General features: G+C 56.5%; 1 protein-coding gene across 9 annotated transcripts in view; it reads right to left on the reverse strand.

The window, feature by feature from the left end:
- The window catches only part of RBPMS (RNA binding protein, mRNA processing factor), a 144337-nt gene extending 131876 nt beyond the window's left edge, over positions 1-12461 (reverse strand). For 2 of the 9 annotated variants that reach the window (XM_045017840.1, XR_006579626.1), the window contains exon 1: positions 12195-12354. In XM_045017840.1, coding sequence (XP_044873775.1) covers positions 12195-12257 — 63 coding nt within the window. In that variant the 5' untranslated portion in view covers positions 12258-12354. Of the gene's footprint in view, positions 1-12194 lie in introns of all 9 variants that reach the window. The other 7 variants (XM_045017842.1, XM_045017841.1, XM_045017839.1 and 4 more) reach the window with 7 other exon arrangements.
- Positions 12462-13315: the final 854 nt, after the last annotated feature.

Raw genomic sequence — 13315 nt, forward strand, 5'->3', positions numbered from 1 at the left:
AACACCACAATGTTTTGTTTTCATTCCAATCTGGAACAAACACCAATTTCAAAATGTTGGACTTTCCCATGGAACAGAATTTCTGCGTGTCGCTAGCTCTCGTCATTACACCGCACTGTACGTTTGCATGTGTTTGCCCCTGCAGGGCCTGACATGACTGAGATTCAATGTCTTTGTTTCTATCCCTGTCCCCAGCTTTGCCTCATTTCTCTGTATTGATCTCAGCCTGGTGGGGAAGGCTGGCTGCTCCCAGGTGACCCCAGAGAGCAGTTTACACACATAGACCTCAGACATGAGATTCCTCCCTATTTCTTTCACATGCAGAGGCTGGTTCTCTCCTGTTCTGCACCTGGTTTGGTCACTTACACCCTTGTGTGAGTGCAAAGGCAGTGAAAAATGCTACCACGTCAGAACGGAAGCATTTGCCAGCCCTGTGCACAGGAGTCTGTGGGACACAAGAGACACACGCAGTGGGGAAATCAGGCCCCCCATGCACACCCTCATCAGGGTTCCCACAGCACATGCTATGTAGCTAGATGGTGATGACAACAGATCATGGCAAATGCAGCCAGAAGGCCCTTGTGATCAGCGGTTTCCATAGCAGTTGACACCTGATTGACCCCATCACTTGGAAAGCGTCTCCTCCCCTGCATTTCCTGACACTGGGAACAATCTGTCACCTGCAGACAGCTCCAGAGACATTAGGATGCAATAAACTTGTTTGCCCAGCCCAGCTGGGGTCACATTCTGCAACCCGGTCACCTCAAGAGGACTCCAAACACCCCGGATTTACAGATAAAATACAGCCAAGGCTGCCTGGCGGGTACAACACGCTCCCAAGCAAACTTTAACTTGAAAGGGTGAAAGGTGACTGGCAAGGCAGCGAGTATGAGTCACTCGCAAGGCACTTAATTAACTATGCCAAACTAATACTTAAACCAAGCCTTGGAGTCGCCACACTTCAGCAGAGCAAACTTTAATTTTCTACTCATGGTTTAACAGGTTGGCTGCCCACTGCCCAAAAATAATCACTGACAAGTCAGAAGACTGGACTCCTGGTTACAGAATAAAATGACGGCAGTGGAATATTTTACCAGAATTGCCCCACAGTCATAAGGCCTACATTCATATTTGTCAACATCAAACCGATTTTGCAACAGGATTATTTTGCTTCCTGTTACTCTACAGGTCCTGCTGATGGCGAATTAAGCTGAAGCTTCCTTGGAAAAATTATTTGGTAATATTGTCAAAGGGTGACAATAGAGGTTGCATCATTAAAAGTTTCTGCAATTCTAAGGGCTGCATAATCACTGCATAATCTTTCCTCCCTCCGATTCATCTAGCTCCCTACAGAAAGGCCATTTCTGAGTGATTGATGATATGAAGCTGCCCAGCCTCAGGTTAATTTATTAGCCCTGACTGGCCACCCTTCCTCACACTGAGTAGCTCTCCACTGCATGAGTGGTCCCTTGAAAATCAATGCGGCATAAGGGAGGGAAAATCTGGCCTGTATGTCTGATAAGGAGGGAGGCGCGTTGCACTCAGTGGATTTCTATCGGTCACAAGAGGCTGGGATGAATATAAGAAAAGGAAAATGTAAGTGAAAATCAAGAAGCAGTTCCTGATAGTGAGATCTGGGACCTACGTCCTGCCCCAACAGTTCACCTGCCTGTGGGATTCTCTGTCTTTGCTAGTAGCCGGCAACGCAAGTGAAACTGACATCTGGTCTCAATGAGCACCGGATGATTCAGAAGTGCCTCTAAGCATCAGGCTGGTTAGTGCTGGCTGCCGTGACAAGCCCCAGCGCTAGCAGAACAGTATTCCTCAAGGAAAGGGCTTTCAAGGGGTGAATGTGTGCGGCGGCGGGAGAGGAGCTGGGGCAATGGAGCAAGAGCCAACAGGAAGAGACAGAAGAACATCATTAAAGACCTCAAAAGCTGCTGGATCCAAAGTGCTGGCAGGCTTCTCTCCCGACGACACAGAACCGCGTTCCTGAAATTGACCTGTAAAACGCGCCTGTCCTTTAGGAAAGTGGAATTTCACCACAACAGCGAAACACGCGTAACGTCCCCAGCGCAGGACGACGGCAGCAGAGCCACGTGGTACGCCCAGCGCTCTCCGCCAGCAGGGGACATTCCAGCCCCGGGGATTAGTCCTGACATAAATACTCTCTCCATTAACGGAGCTGCTCTCCTTTTGGTTTAGATTACCAGGGTCTGTTTAAGCATGTTGCAAACCCACAAATTCACTGACATAAACAAGACCGTCCTCGCTGGGGCCCCACTGGGATGTGCAGCTGAGTGTTGCCGCATGCCTGGTTGCCGGCCTCGGGACTCACCCCTGCCACGCAGGGCCTGATGCTCACCTGCGTTTAGAACCAAGTTCAAAGCCACGTGGCCCGGAGGAGGAAGGTTTCTGTCCCAGGGTGAGGCAGGGCAGGAGAGCGGGAGCAGTGCTTCTGTAGGCAGCAGGGCTTGGGGCTTTGCCGCGTTGCTCCCCCGGTTCCCACAAGCACAGCTGTGTGACCCGATGCAGGATGCAGCCCTGCTCCCAAGGGCACCTGCACGCCGGCTCTCTGGCCGTCGTTCAGCCGTCTGCGGGGGACATTTGCTGACTGTTCTAGCGGCACTGCCTGCGGAAGGGACATGGCCACATGAAGAGCAGCCTTCCGAGTCCTGCAAAAGGGCAAGAGAGATTTCGTCCTGGGCTGGGCTGAGTGCTCTGCTGATGCCATCCAGACCCACAGGCTCACCATGATAAAGGCCCAGCTGGGGGGAGCATAACAGGGCGTCCCCTCCTCCCAGAGAGGCAGGCCCAGCAGCACAGGGCCCTTCCTCCCCGCCAGGAGGGACAGTAGGGTCTTCCCCTCCCCTTCTGAGAGGCAGGGGTGACTTACGCCAACAGGGTGTCTCTGCTTGGGAGGGGCATCTCCCCCTACAGCACAGAGCCCCCTGCTTGGCTGGCAGGTCCCCCAGAGCAGAGGGACTTGGAATTAACACCCCTGCGAACGCATGGCGCAGCTCCCCCGCTCCCCAGAGCGATGGGCTCAGGCTCTCTGCAGACTCAGGCAGCGTCACTATATCAGTTACACTCCAGGCAGCTTCCCCCCCTCAGAGCAATGGGCTCAGGCTCTATGCAGACTCAAGCATATTTTAAAGCTTTTCGTCTCCGCTGAGAGCTAGACACACATTGCTTTTACAACGCAAGCTGAGATTCTCATGCAATCCTGTGACTCCAGGGGGTGGAGCCCTAGGCTTGGGTCTATATTGTCTGGGCCTTCATCTGGCCCTGCCTGCAACAGCTCAGTGAGAAGCCCATCGGCACTGCAGAATAACACAAACAGAAGACCTGTCATGAAATCCCAGAGACCCTGGCAAACAGCAGCAGGGGAGAAAAGTGGCGGGTAAAGGACGAGAGCTGGAACACGGAAATGAGCACAAGAAAGCAAGAGGCCGAGCACTGAGGCAGGAGATCACTATGGAGGTGAAGTGGGAGCCCAGGGCAAGGACAAGGGCAGAGAACTGAGGCAGCATTACCACGGGGTTAGTTCATGCCTCTGAGTATTCTCTAGGGCACTTAAGCAGTAAAAGAAACTGGCTATTTGTGAAACAGCCTAAAAGCCAGATAGTTTCTAAGAGGGGAAGGATAGCCCAGTGGTTGGGGCACTAGCCGGGAACTCATAGACCTGCGTTCAGTTCCAGCTCTGCCACAGACTCCCTGCACGACCTTGGCCAAGTCACTCAGCCTCAGTTCCCATGTGTACAATGGCAGGCCCAGCCCTGTCCTACCTCCCAGGGTGCAAGGGTAGAGCTGGGGAGGGGCTCAGCTGGCACAGGGATGGGCTCCGTGGACGTACGTTATTAGATTGACACTAGGAATTATTGCCAGAAAATCCTGGAATATTTTCAGCTGCCTCCCGACTCAGGATTCCTGAACAACGATCACTGGCCTCCCGCCTCCTGCACCCCACGGCCCTCATCCCCAGACCCACCCCAGAGCCCACACCCCACACTCCAACTCCCTGCCCCAGTGCAGAGCCCCCTCCCACACTCCGAACCCCTCATTTCTGGCCCATGCCAGAACCTGCACCCCCAGCCTGTACCTTCTCCAACACCCCATGCCCTGCCACTGCCCAAAGCCATCTCCCATACTCTGAACCCCTCAGCTCCACCCCCCAGCCCAGAGCCCTCTCTTGCACCCCAAACCCCTCATCCCTGGCCCCACCCCAGAGCCAACCCCCCTAGCTGGAGCCCTCACCCCCTCCCGCATCCCAACCCCCTGCCTCAGCCCAGAGCCCCTCCTGCACCCATAACTCCTCATTTCTGGCCCCACCCCCAAACCCGCACCCCTTCCTGCACCTCAACCCCCCGAGCCAGCCCGGTGAAAATGAGCAAGCGAGTGAGGGTGGGGAGAGCGAGCAATGGGGGCGGGAGGAAGGGGAGATGGACTGAGCACGGGCAGGGCATGGGCAGGGCCTCAAATGAGGGATGGGACAGGACAGGGGTGTTCGGTTTTGTGGGAGTAGAAAGTTGGCAACCCTAAGCCACCTGCCAGCCCAGCAGCTCCCCTGCACAGGGGCACTCGCTCCTGGCAGCAGAGCGCGTGGGAAGGCACCTGGGGAAATCAATGCACGCAGCAGGCCCTAGAAATGGCACCTTCCCTCTCAGCAGGGCTGCCTCCCGCTCCCCAGCGGCCGGTCCCGCTCTTTACTTATGGGAAATCAGCAGAGCCAAGTCTAGGGCTGCTCCCTGGGAAGTGCTGCGTCCGAGCCCCCCTCAGCCACAGCCCCGCTCATCAAGAGCCATGTGCCGCCCAGCACTGCGCCCACCGTTAGTGCAAAGCCAGTTAGTGGGGCTGCAGTGGCTGGAGAGCGAGAATGTCTGTCCTTCGGTCCCTGCGTCCAGAGGAGCTCTCCTCCGCCTGCTCCGCACCCTGAACACAGAAACCAGAGACGAGATTCCCGCAGGAGTCTTCCCAGCTCCTGCCCACGAAGGATCAGAGACTTGGGTCTGAGGATCTGGCTGCGGGGAGGCAGGTGCTGGGCTTTCCAAAGCCACCCCACTACCAAATAAGGCATCTGCCGAGATACACGCCATTCTCAGTCTACAGTTCGACATTCTCATTTACAAAAGCCAGAAGATCTTTTCAGTGGCACATTCCCTCCCACCCGGCCGCGATCTCCACCAATGCGCAATCTCAGCCTCAGACACACGGGCCTGCCGAAGAGCCAGTGTCACGAGGTGCTACTCAGGCGTAGGAAACAGAGCCAGCACCCCCTTCAGCGAACACGGTCCCTTGCTATTAGCACAGACTCGTCAGGCAAGGCCTCTCGCAGCGCTCCCCACACATCCCCGTGTTACGGCACCGGCCGGGAGAGGCTTGCTGAGCCCCTGCTGACCCCGCCGGCCCGAGGCGGCTGCTGGAGGATCATACAGGAGTTTGTGTGCCAGCCCTGCAGCCAGGGCCGGCTCCAGACCCCAGCGCGCCAAGCGCGCGCTTGGGGCAGCATTTTGCCGGCAGGGCGGCAGGCAGCTCCGGCGGACCTTCCGCAGTCATGCCTGCGGGAGGTCCACCGGAGCCGCGGGACCGGCGGACCCTCCGCAGGCACGTCTGCAAGAGGTTCCCCGGAGCCGCGGGACCGGCGTGCTTGGGGCGGCCAAATTCCTAGAGCAGCCCCTGCCTGCAGCTGATCACTCGGGCCCACCCTGGCCCTCACTCCCACCAAAGGCCTTTCAGCTGAGCACGGGAAGGAGGGCGGAGGGATCCAGTTGCAGGGACAGGGCTGATGGGCCGGGTTCCATAGATGGGGATTTAGGTGCTGTCTGGGACACGCTGCCTGGATGTGACCCCACGGGATGGTAACAGAGAACACAGCTGTGAGCGGTTTGCCGTATGCAGCAATCCAGTCCCCCTAGCCTGAGCGCGAGGCTCCCTGGGGCTCAGGCAGCGTGTTAGCAGGCTAGTTCCACGGGATACAAAGCCAAAGAAAAGGGTCTGGGTTCCTGTCTGTGTGGTGCTCAGAGCCCTGCCCTTGGGGGTCTGGCGAAGTGAAGGGGTTTGCTTCTAGCCCTTAGTCTAGCTGTGGTGGCACCCACTAATTCTCGGCTGGTTTGCATGGTATGAAAACAGCTGAGGGAAGGGTTTGGCCTAACCAGCCCCATGCTGGCCAGAACAAGGCCTGTGCTGGAAGCTAGCGCACAGATACAGGTGGCTCCCAAAAGGGGAGATGTCTATGTTGTGGGGTGATACCAGCAAGGCTGAAATATAGTACAAAGGCCTCTCAGTGCCTGGCCCTCAAAGGTACAGACAGCCAATTTCCAAGCCTGGAGCCTAGAATAACCGAGGGAAACCCAGCGTGCTCACCACCATCCTCCACACACCCAGCAGAACCACCGCCCTTCTGGCTGTCCCCAAATGGGCCCGGGCTGGAAGGAAGTTCCCTGCCGTGTCAGAGGGACCCACCTCTGTCTCTTCCCTACAAAGGCCACGCATGTGTGTCGGCAGGCAGACTCTGCCACACATTGTGTGTTTAAAAACAAACAGCGGCCAGGCATGGGCTGGGTGAGCTGAAAGGCGCCCTCCTCCATGCAGCCAGTCCTGGCTGGCTCTCCCATGCAGACATCGACACCATGGCTGTCCTAGGATAGCTGTGCTGGGGAGGGGTTTGTACAGGTCATTCTACTGGTACCACCCCTAGCGTGGGTGCAGTTATACTGATATGAAGGTGTCTGTACCACTGATACCACCATTCCTCTTCCCATACAGGGCTAGCTGTAAGTACCTTTATGCCGGTATAACCACATCCACACCAGCAGGGTGGAACCACGTTAGCTACCCTGGGCTTGTTAAAACACTGTGTAGACAAGTCAAGAGACAGGCAAAGGCCATGGGCAAAACCATGTTTCTGACTCGCGATTGCTTGATTGATGGCTAAACTGATGGGGCCGACCCCGCGTGCCCCTTCCAGCCAGCACCAGGCAGTGCCTCTCACAGCCACATCTCCCAAGGCAGAGCCTGGCTTTTAGGAGGGTGCTGGGTAATCAAGTCACACGGCTTATGATCCCCCTGGCTCCCCGAGCAGCCCATTGGGAGTGCTGGGAAAAGATGCCATGAGAGGGAGGCTGTGCCCCTGCAGAAGATTGTGCTAATACTAGAGGGGATGTCACAGACTGGGGGCGGGGCAGGAAGAGTCACAGAATAGAGGGAGTGTCACAGAGTGGGGTGATGGGGGGAGGGAGATAACATGGGTGACCCATGCTGGAAAACAAAGCTTTGATTTTTATGGAAATTTGCCATGTCTCCCCCTTCACTGTGCCAAGATCTGATGTGCCCACCCCACCGATGGAGTGAGTGACCCTCTCACCAGCGCTGCTCCATTCACATCCACGGCCCAGATGGAGAAAGATCTGGGGGGATGCTCACTGAAATCTACTCTGTGAGGGACACTGATGCTGGCTTTCACCTTTTTATTGCATCTCATGATATTTAGTGTTTTCTTTAAAGCCCCAGCTCCTGGAGTCAGGTGATTCCCTTTCATTGTAAAAGTAAGTTTCTAGATCTCCTAGTTAGAGATCCTAGTTAGAGAGAACAGCTTGAAAATGTGACATGGCTGCAACCTGAAGGCTCAGAAACCAGACAGCAAAGGAAAAGACCCCAACATTTGTTATGTCTTACAATCCAATGAAACTGGGGGGCTTGAACCCTGGAGGCTTGGAGCTGGTGATCCTGGAACTGCGGCTGAATTTCACAGACTAAAGTGCTTTGTGACCAAAGGAAGGAAGCCTATGGTGCTAACTAGCTGGCAAGGCCCAACTAGCTGTCCTCGCTGTCGGCAGCAAAACCTCAAGCCTTCATGTCAGAAGAGAATCCACCACTAGTAACTCCCCCTGCCCCAAGCCATGTTAGTATCGGAGTTATAGCGATTCATCGGGAGCATTCCACTCTTGGTAACGTGCACTAAGGACCAGTGCAGCCAAACGGTCACGGGCTCTTTACACAACGTGATCTGCACTCTCCATAGCACAGCGGCACCCTTCCAAACACAATGATTTCCCCCTCCGTCTTCTGCTGGACATGAGGCCAAAGTTTTGGGCCTGCTCCGCCTCCTACTCAGGGTTTTGCTTGTTGACTTTACTGGAAGCAGGGTTAAGCTCTCAGTGAGTAAAAAGCAATCTATATCCCATTTAAATACAATGAAAGCCAGGCATAGCTACAACCTGCCTTCTGTGCTGAGAAGATACACAATGGAGTGTTGCAATCCAGAGAAAAGTACTTTGTCACAGCCCTACAACAGTCCACTTGCCCGCTCCCCTGGGAAGAGTACTGGTTCTATGGACAAAAATCAATAATTATTATCCGTGCAAAGGGCGGGCAAGTAGTTTAGTACCGGGTACACTTTCAAGCCACTTTTACAATCCGTGTCAGAAATAATGCAATTTGTCCATTTAACAGATGTTTGTATTCTGTGGTGACATCCAGCTGAACACAGAAAAGGCTTAGGTCTGAAATTACCCTCCCAAGGGTTGGCAAGTTTGATGCATATACTGTATTTGAATATAAATGATGATAGTCAGGTACCCACTGAAAAACAAATAGTTTAAGAATGCTGCCATTATCGTGTTGCATCAACCTGATGCCTTCATTCAGATCTGGGGTAGTAGCTGAGATATATTTGATAACGGGCTCTTCTGTCTAGCAGAGAAAGGAACAACACGAGCCAATGGCTGGAAGCTGAACCTAGACAAATTCAGACTGAAAACTAAGCCTACATTTTAAGGGTAAGGGTTTTAACCTTTGGAACAATTTGCCATGGTGGATTCTCCATCATGGACAATTTTCAAACCAAGATGGAATGCTTTTCTCAAAGATCTGCTCTGGGCAGTTCTCCGGCCTGTGCTATGCAGAAGGTCAGACCAGATCATCACAGTGGCCCCTTCTGGCCTTGGAATCTACTAATCTGTCCGAGACATGATACGTCCTCCCTCTGCCAACAGGCTTGGAGGAGCTCATGTTTGGCTGTTATTACACTCAGAATACCTAGATCAGCGGTTCTCAAACTGTGGCTCGGAACCCCAAAGTGGGACATGACCCCATTTTAATGGGGTCTCCAGGGCTGGCGTTAGACTTGCTGGGGCCCGGGGCCAAAGCCCAAAACCCTCAGGTTTCAGCCCTGGGTGGCAGGGCTCAAGTTACAGGCCCCCACACCTGGTGCTGAGTCCTTGGGCTTGAGTTTTGCCCCCCTCCCACCTCCCCGGGGCAGCCAGGCTGGAGCGGGCTCAGGCTTCGGTCCCCACTCCTGGGGTCATGCAGTAATTTTTGTTGTCAGAAGGGGGGTGCGGTGCCATGAAGTTTGAGACCCCCTGACCTAGATTATCCTGACTTCCACTCGCAGGTAAAACCCAAAAGCTTATTGCACATCTAGAAAATATTCTCTTTCCAGTGACGTACAAACGGTCTGAATTTCACCTTCCATCAGTCTAGGAGCAGTTTGAGAATCTCCACATTATATGATTAAGTTTAATATGTAAAAAGCGACAAAGAGTCCCGTGGCACCTTATAGACTAACAGCCGTCTTGGAGCATGAGCTTTCCTGGGTGAATACCCACTTAATCGTGCGTCTGACGAAGTGGGTATTCACCCACGAAAGCTCATGCTCCAATACGTCTGTTAGTCTATAAGGTGCCACAGGATTCTCTGTCGCTTTTTACAGATCCAGACTAACATGCCTACCCCTCTGATACTTTAATATGTAAGTATTTTGCTAAGATTGTATCTGAACCAGAGACACACAAACAGCATGTGTGGGGAAGGGGTGTGCACATGCATGCTTACAGACATCTGTGCCATTAACTCAGTGAGCCAGTCCCAAAAGAAACCTGGGTATTTTCCTTTAAGTGGGTGAGCCCAACCAGGCCCCCTCCCAAGCACAATGACAAAGTAACTACTTCAGTACTTTGCAGAAAGCCGCAGCCCTCCAGACTGGCAAACCTTCTCTATGATCCCCCTCCTGCAGAGCTGGGGGAAGTACCACTCAGCGCAGGCAGCCCAGAGCTGCCCGCCCCGCACAGCTGCTCCCTGGAGGACAGGTCCTGAGATTTAAACCACTCCAAATATTTATACTCCTATGAGGGTGACCAGAAAGTGTGAAAAATTGGGACACAGGCGGGGTCATAGGCACCTGTATAAGATAAAGCCCCGAATAACAGGACTGTGCCTATAAAATCAGGACATCTGGTCACCCTAACTCCTATGTGCTATAAAATATCACACACCATGTGGGTGGACACATTAATGGGCACTTGTTCAGGAAAACCTAGCACTTTGCCGGACAGGAAAGTTACTTCATTATCTGAAACGCCTAGAAACACACCATTCCGCTCCTTTCACTGTATTTGTAGACGAACTGTACCTAGACAGGATATTTACCAAATGGTGGCGAGACGGACGAGATTTGACTGGCCACCAGGAAATCCCACCCTACACAGATCTCTCTGGGTCACTGCACTATGCCATCCCCAAGTGAAGAAGTCACAGACTCTTGCTCTGTTGACTGGGAGCTACTGATTGCCTGCTCACAACTCCCTCTGTGGGTCTGTGGTATGCAAGCGGCAAAGATGAAATGTCTTTCTTAACTGGACAGAAAGGTAGGTGGATGCCACAAGAGCCTGCCCTGGAGAAGTGGCTTTCACACCAGCAGAACAGTCTGATCCCCAGGGGAACCCTTATCTTTTGATAGTACGTGTTCCAAAAAGGACCGTTTTTAGAGAGCAGGAGGAAAGCGTAATAATGGAGCAGTACCAGCGGATGGGATGGTTTGCTGGGCTTAAAAATGAGGTGGGGCCCATCATGAGTCTGACCTGTCTCTCTCTTAGCATACAGACTAAAACAAACGAAGCTGAGAGTTACTAAAAGTCATGAAAAGTGTCCAAGCACTAGGAGCCAGGTGTTCTTTGTGAGATGCCTCGCCTCGCCTCGCCTCTCCTGTCCGGAGTGCAAACAACCACCCTGGCCTTGTGCCTCAGCACTCGAGACTTGCCTGCAGACCTGTGCAACCGCACTGCCCTGGCAACGCTCACCAGCACAGTGACTCTGCCCGGCTCACCCCTGCCCTACGGTACTTTATGGAATGTGCATATAAACTCTCCTCCCGCCCCCGCTGCTCTCCCTGCTGCCCTGGGATCACCCAGCCATGCAGGGTCAGGGGAGCGCCGGCCAGGCACCCAGCCCCCAGCCGTGCCCGGGCCGGGGGGCTCAGCCGGGCACCCAGCCCCCAGCAGCGACGGGACAGGGGGCTCCATGGCCCCGCGAGTGCGGGCGGCCCGGCCCGGCCCGGGGTCCGGAGGAGTCTCTGGGGCCGGGCTCTGTCCCCGCAGCGGCGCGGAGCGAACACCTGAGCTGCAGTCCCGGGCGGGGCGGCCATGGAGCCCGGGGCGGCCCGGGACAGACCGGGATCGGACTCCAGGGTCCTGGGACCCGGCCGCTCCCTTCGGGAACTTCCCACCCCCCGTCCCGCTCCCCTCGGGCCGCCCCGGCCCCTCTGCCCCGCGCTCCCCCCTTCCCCTCTGCCCCGCTCCCCTCCGGGCCGCTCGGCTCCCCCTTCCCCTCCGGACACCGCTCCCCTGCCCCGCTCCCCCTGTCCCCTCTGCCCCGCTCCCCCTTCCCCTCCGGACACCGCTCCCCTGCCCCGCTCCCCCTGTCCCCTCTGCCCCGCTCCCCTCCGGGCCGCCCGGCTCCCCCTTCCCCTCCGGGCACCGCTCCCCTGCCCCCCTTACCCTCCTGCCAGCTCCCCCCTGTCTCCCCTACCCCGCTGCCCCCGGCCCCCCCTTACCCTCCAGCCCGGCTCCCCCTTAACCTCCTGCCCGGCTCTCCCTGTCTCCCCTACCCCGCTGCCCTCGGCCCCCCTTACCCTCCAGCCCGGCTCCTCCCGGCTCCCCCTTAACCTCCTGCCCGGCTCCCCCTGTCTCCCCTACCCCGCTGCCCCCGGCCCCCCCTTACCCTTCAGCCCGCTCCCCCCGGCTCCCCTGCCCCGTTCCCTCCGGGCCGCCCCGCTCCCCGCTGTCCCGCTCCCCTCCGGGCACCGCTCCCCTGCCCCGCTCCCCCCGGCTCCCCCGACCCCGCTTCCCCTCCGCCCCCCAAGCTCCCCGTGCTGCGCCCCCCGGGTCCCACTCCCCCTGTGCCCCGCGCCCGGCAGGTACCTCCTCCTCGGGCAGGCCGGGCTCGGCCGCGCCGCTCTCCTTGTCGGCGGGGAGGCTGTTCATGGTGCCGTCCCGGGGCGCACGGAGCCGGCTGCGGAGAGGCTGGTCCCTGCCGCTGGCAGCAGCATGAGGAGCTGGCGGCGCTGCACTGAGCCCCCGGCAGCCCGGCCCGGCAGGGAGCTGCGGCGCGGGGGAGGGACGGGGGGCGGGGGAGCCTGGGCTGCCGCCGCTGGGCCAGGGGTGCCCGGGCCGTGCGCCCTACGCGCTCCGGGCAGCTCCCCCCGAACCCCGCGGGGGGCGGGGCAGGGCTGGCTGGGGGGCAGGGCAGGGCAGACAGGGGAAGTTGGGCGGCATGGGGGTCAGAGGAGCAGGGGGAGCCGGGCTGGGTGCGGGGAAAACCCTGAACGCCCCCTGTCCCCAGCACATGGTCTCAGCACTAGCTCCCACCCACCAGCACCCTGGGATGTTTCGGAGCCATCACTGACAATGGCTCAGCCCTAGCTGGGGGTTCACCCTGTCCAGGCTTCCCAGAAAGCCCAGGCCTGGAAACTTGGCTTTTCCCATGAACGCGGAGCTTGTCCTTTACCTGATGGGTTCTGGCACCAAGGGGTTCCCATGGCTGTGGGCTTGCCAGGGTCACAGACCAGCCAGCTGTGCTTCTGCTGGGACACTTTGTACCTCCTTTCTGTTAGCACCTGCTTCTCCCGCTTCCCCTCGTATGGGCCGCACGGAACATGGTGCTGGAATTCAGACCCTAATCCTACTCCCTTTTTGGCATCAACAGCCAAACTGGCATCACCCCCTGGGGCCCTGGCAGTGCAAACTCCTGGGGCTGGCACCACCCATTTATATTTCAATGGCACCATGCACCCACCCTATGGCATTGCACAAAGGGACTATACAATGGCTGGAGATCACACAGCTGGGGTGGTCTGGGGGATCCCTGAGAAGCTCGCCTCTCACTTGCCAAGCATGAATCACCGCAATCAAACAGGTAGGATGGGACCCATTCATGCTAGGAAAAGGGTGCAGATTTTTTAACAGTGAGATTAATTAACCATTGGAACAATTTAGCTAGGGTCATGGTGGATTCTCCATCACGTGGGACCTTTAAATCCAGT

This window comes from Mauremys mutica, chromosome 5, assembly GCF_020497125.1.
Source record: "Mauremys mutica isolate MM-2020 ecotype Southern chromosome 5, ASM2049712v1, whole genome shotgun sequence".
NCBI classification, from domain to species: Eukaryota; Metazoa; Chordata; order Testudines; family Geoemydidae; genus Mauremys; species Mauremys mutica.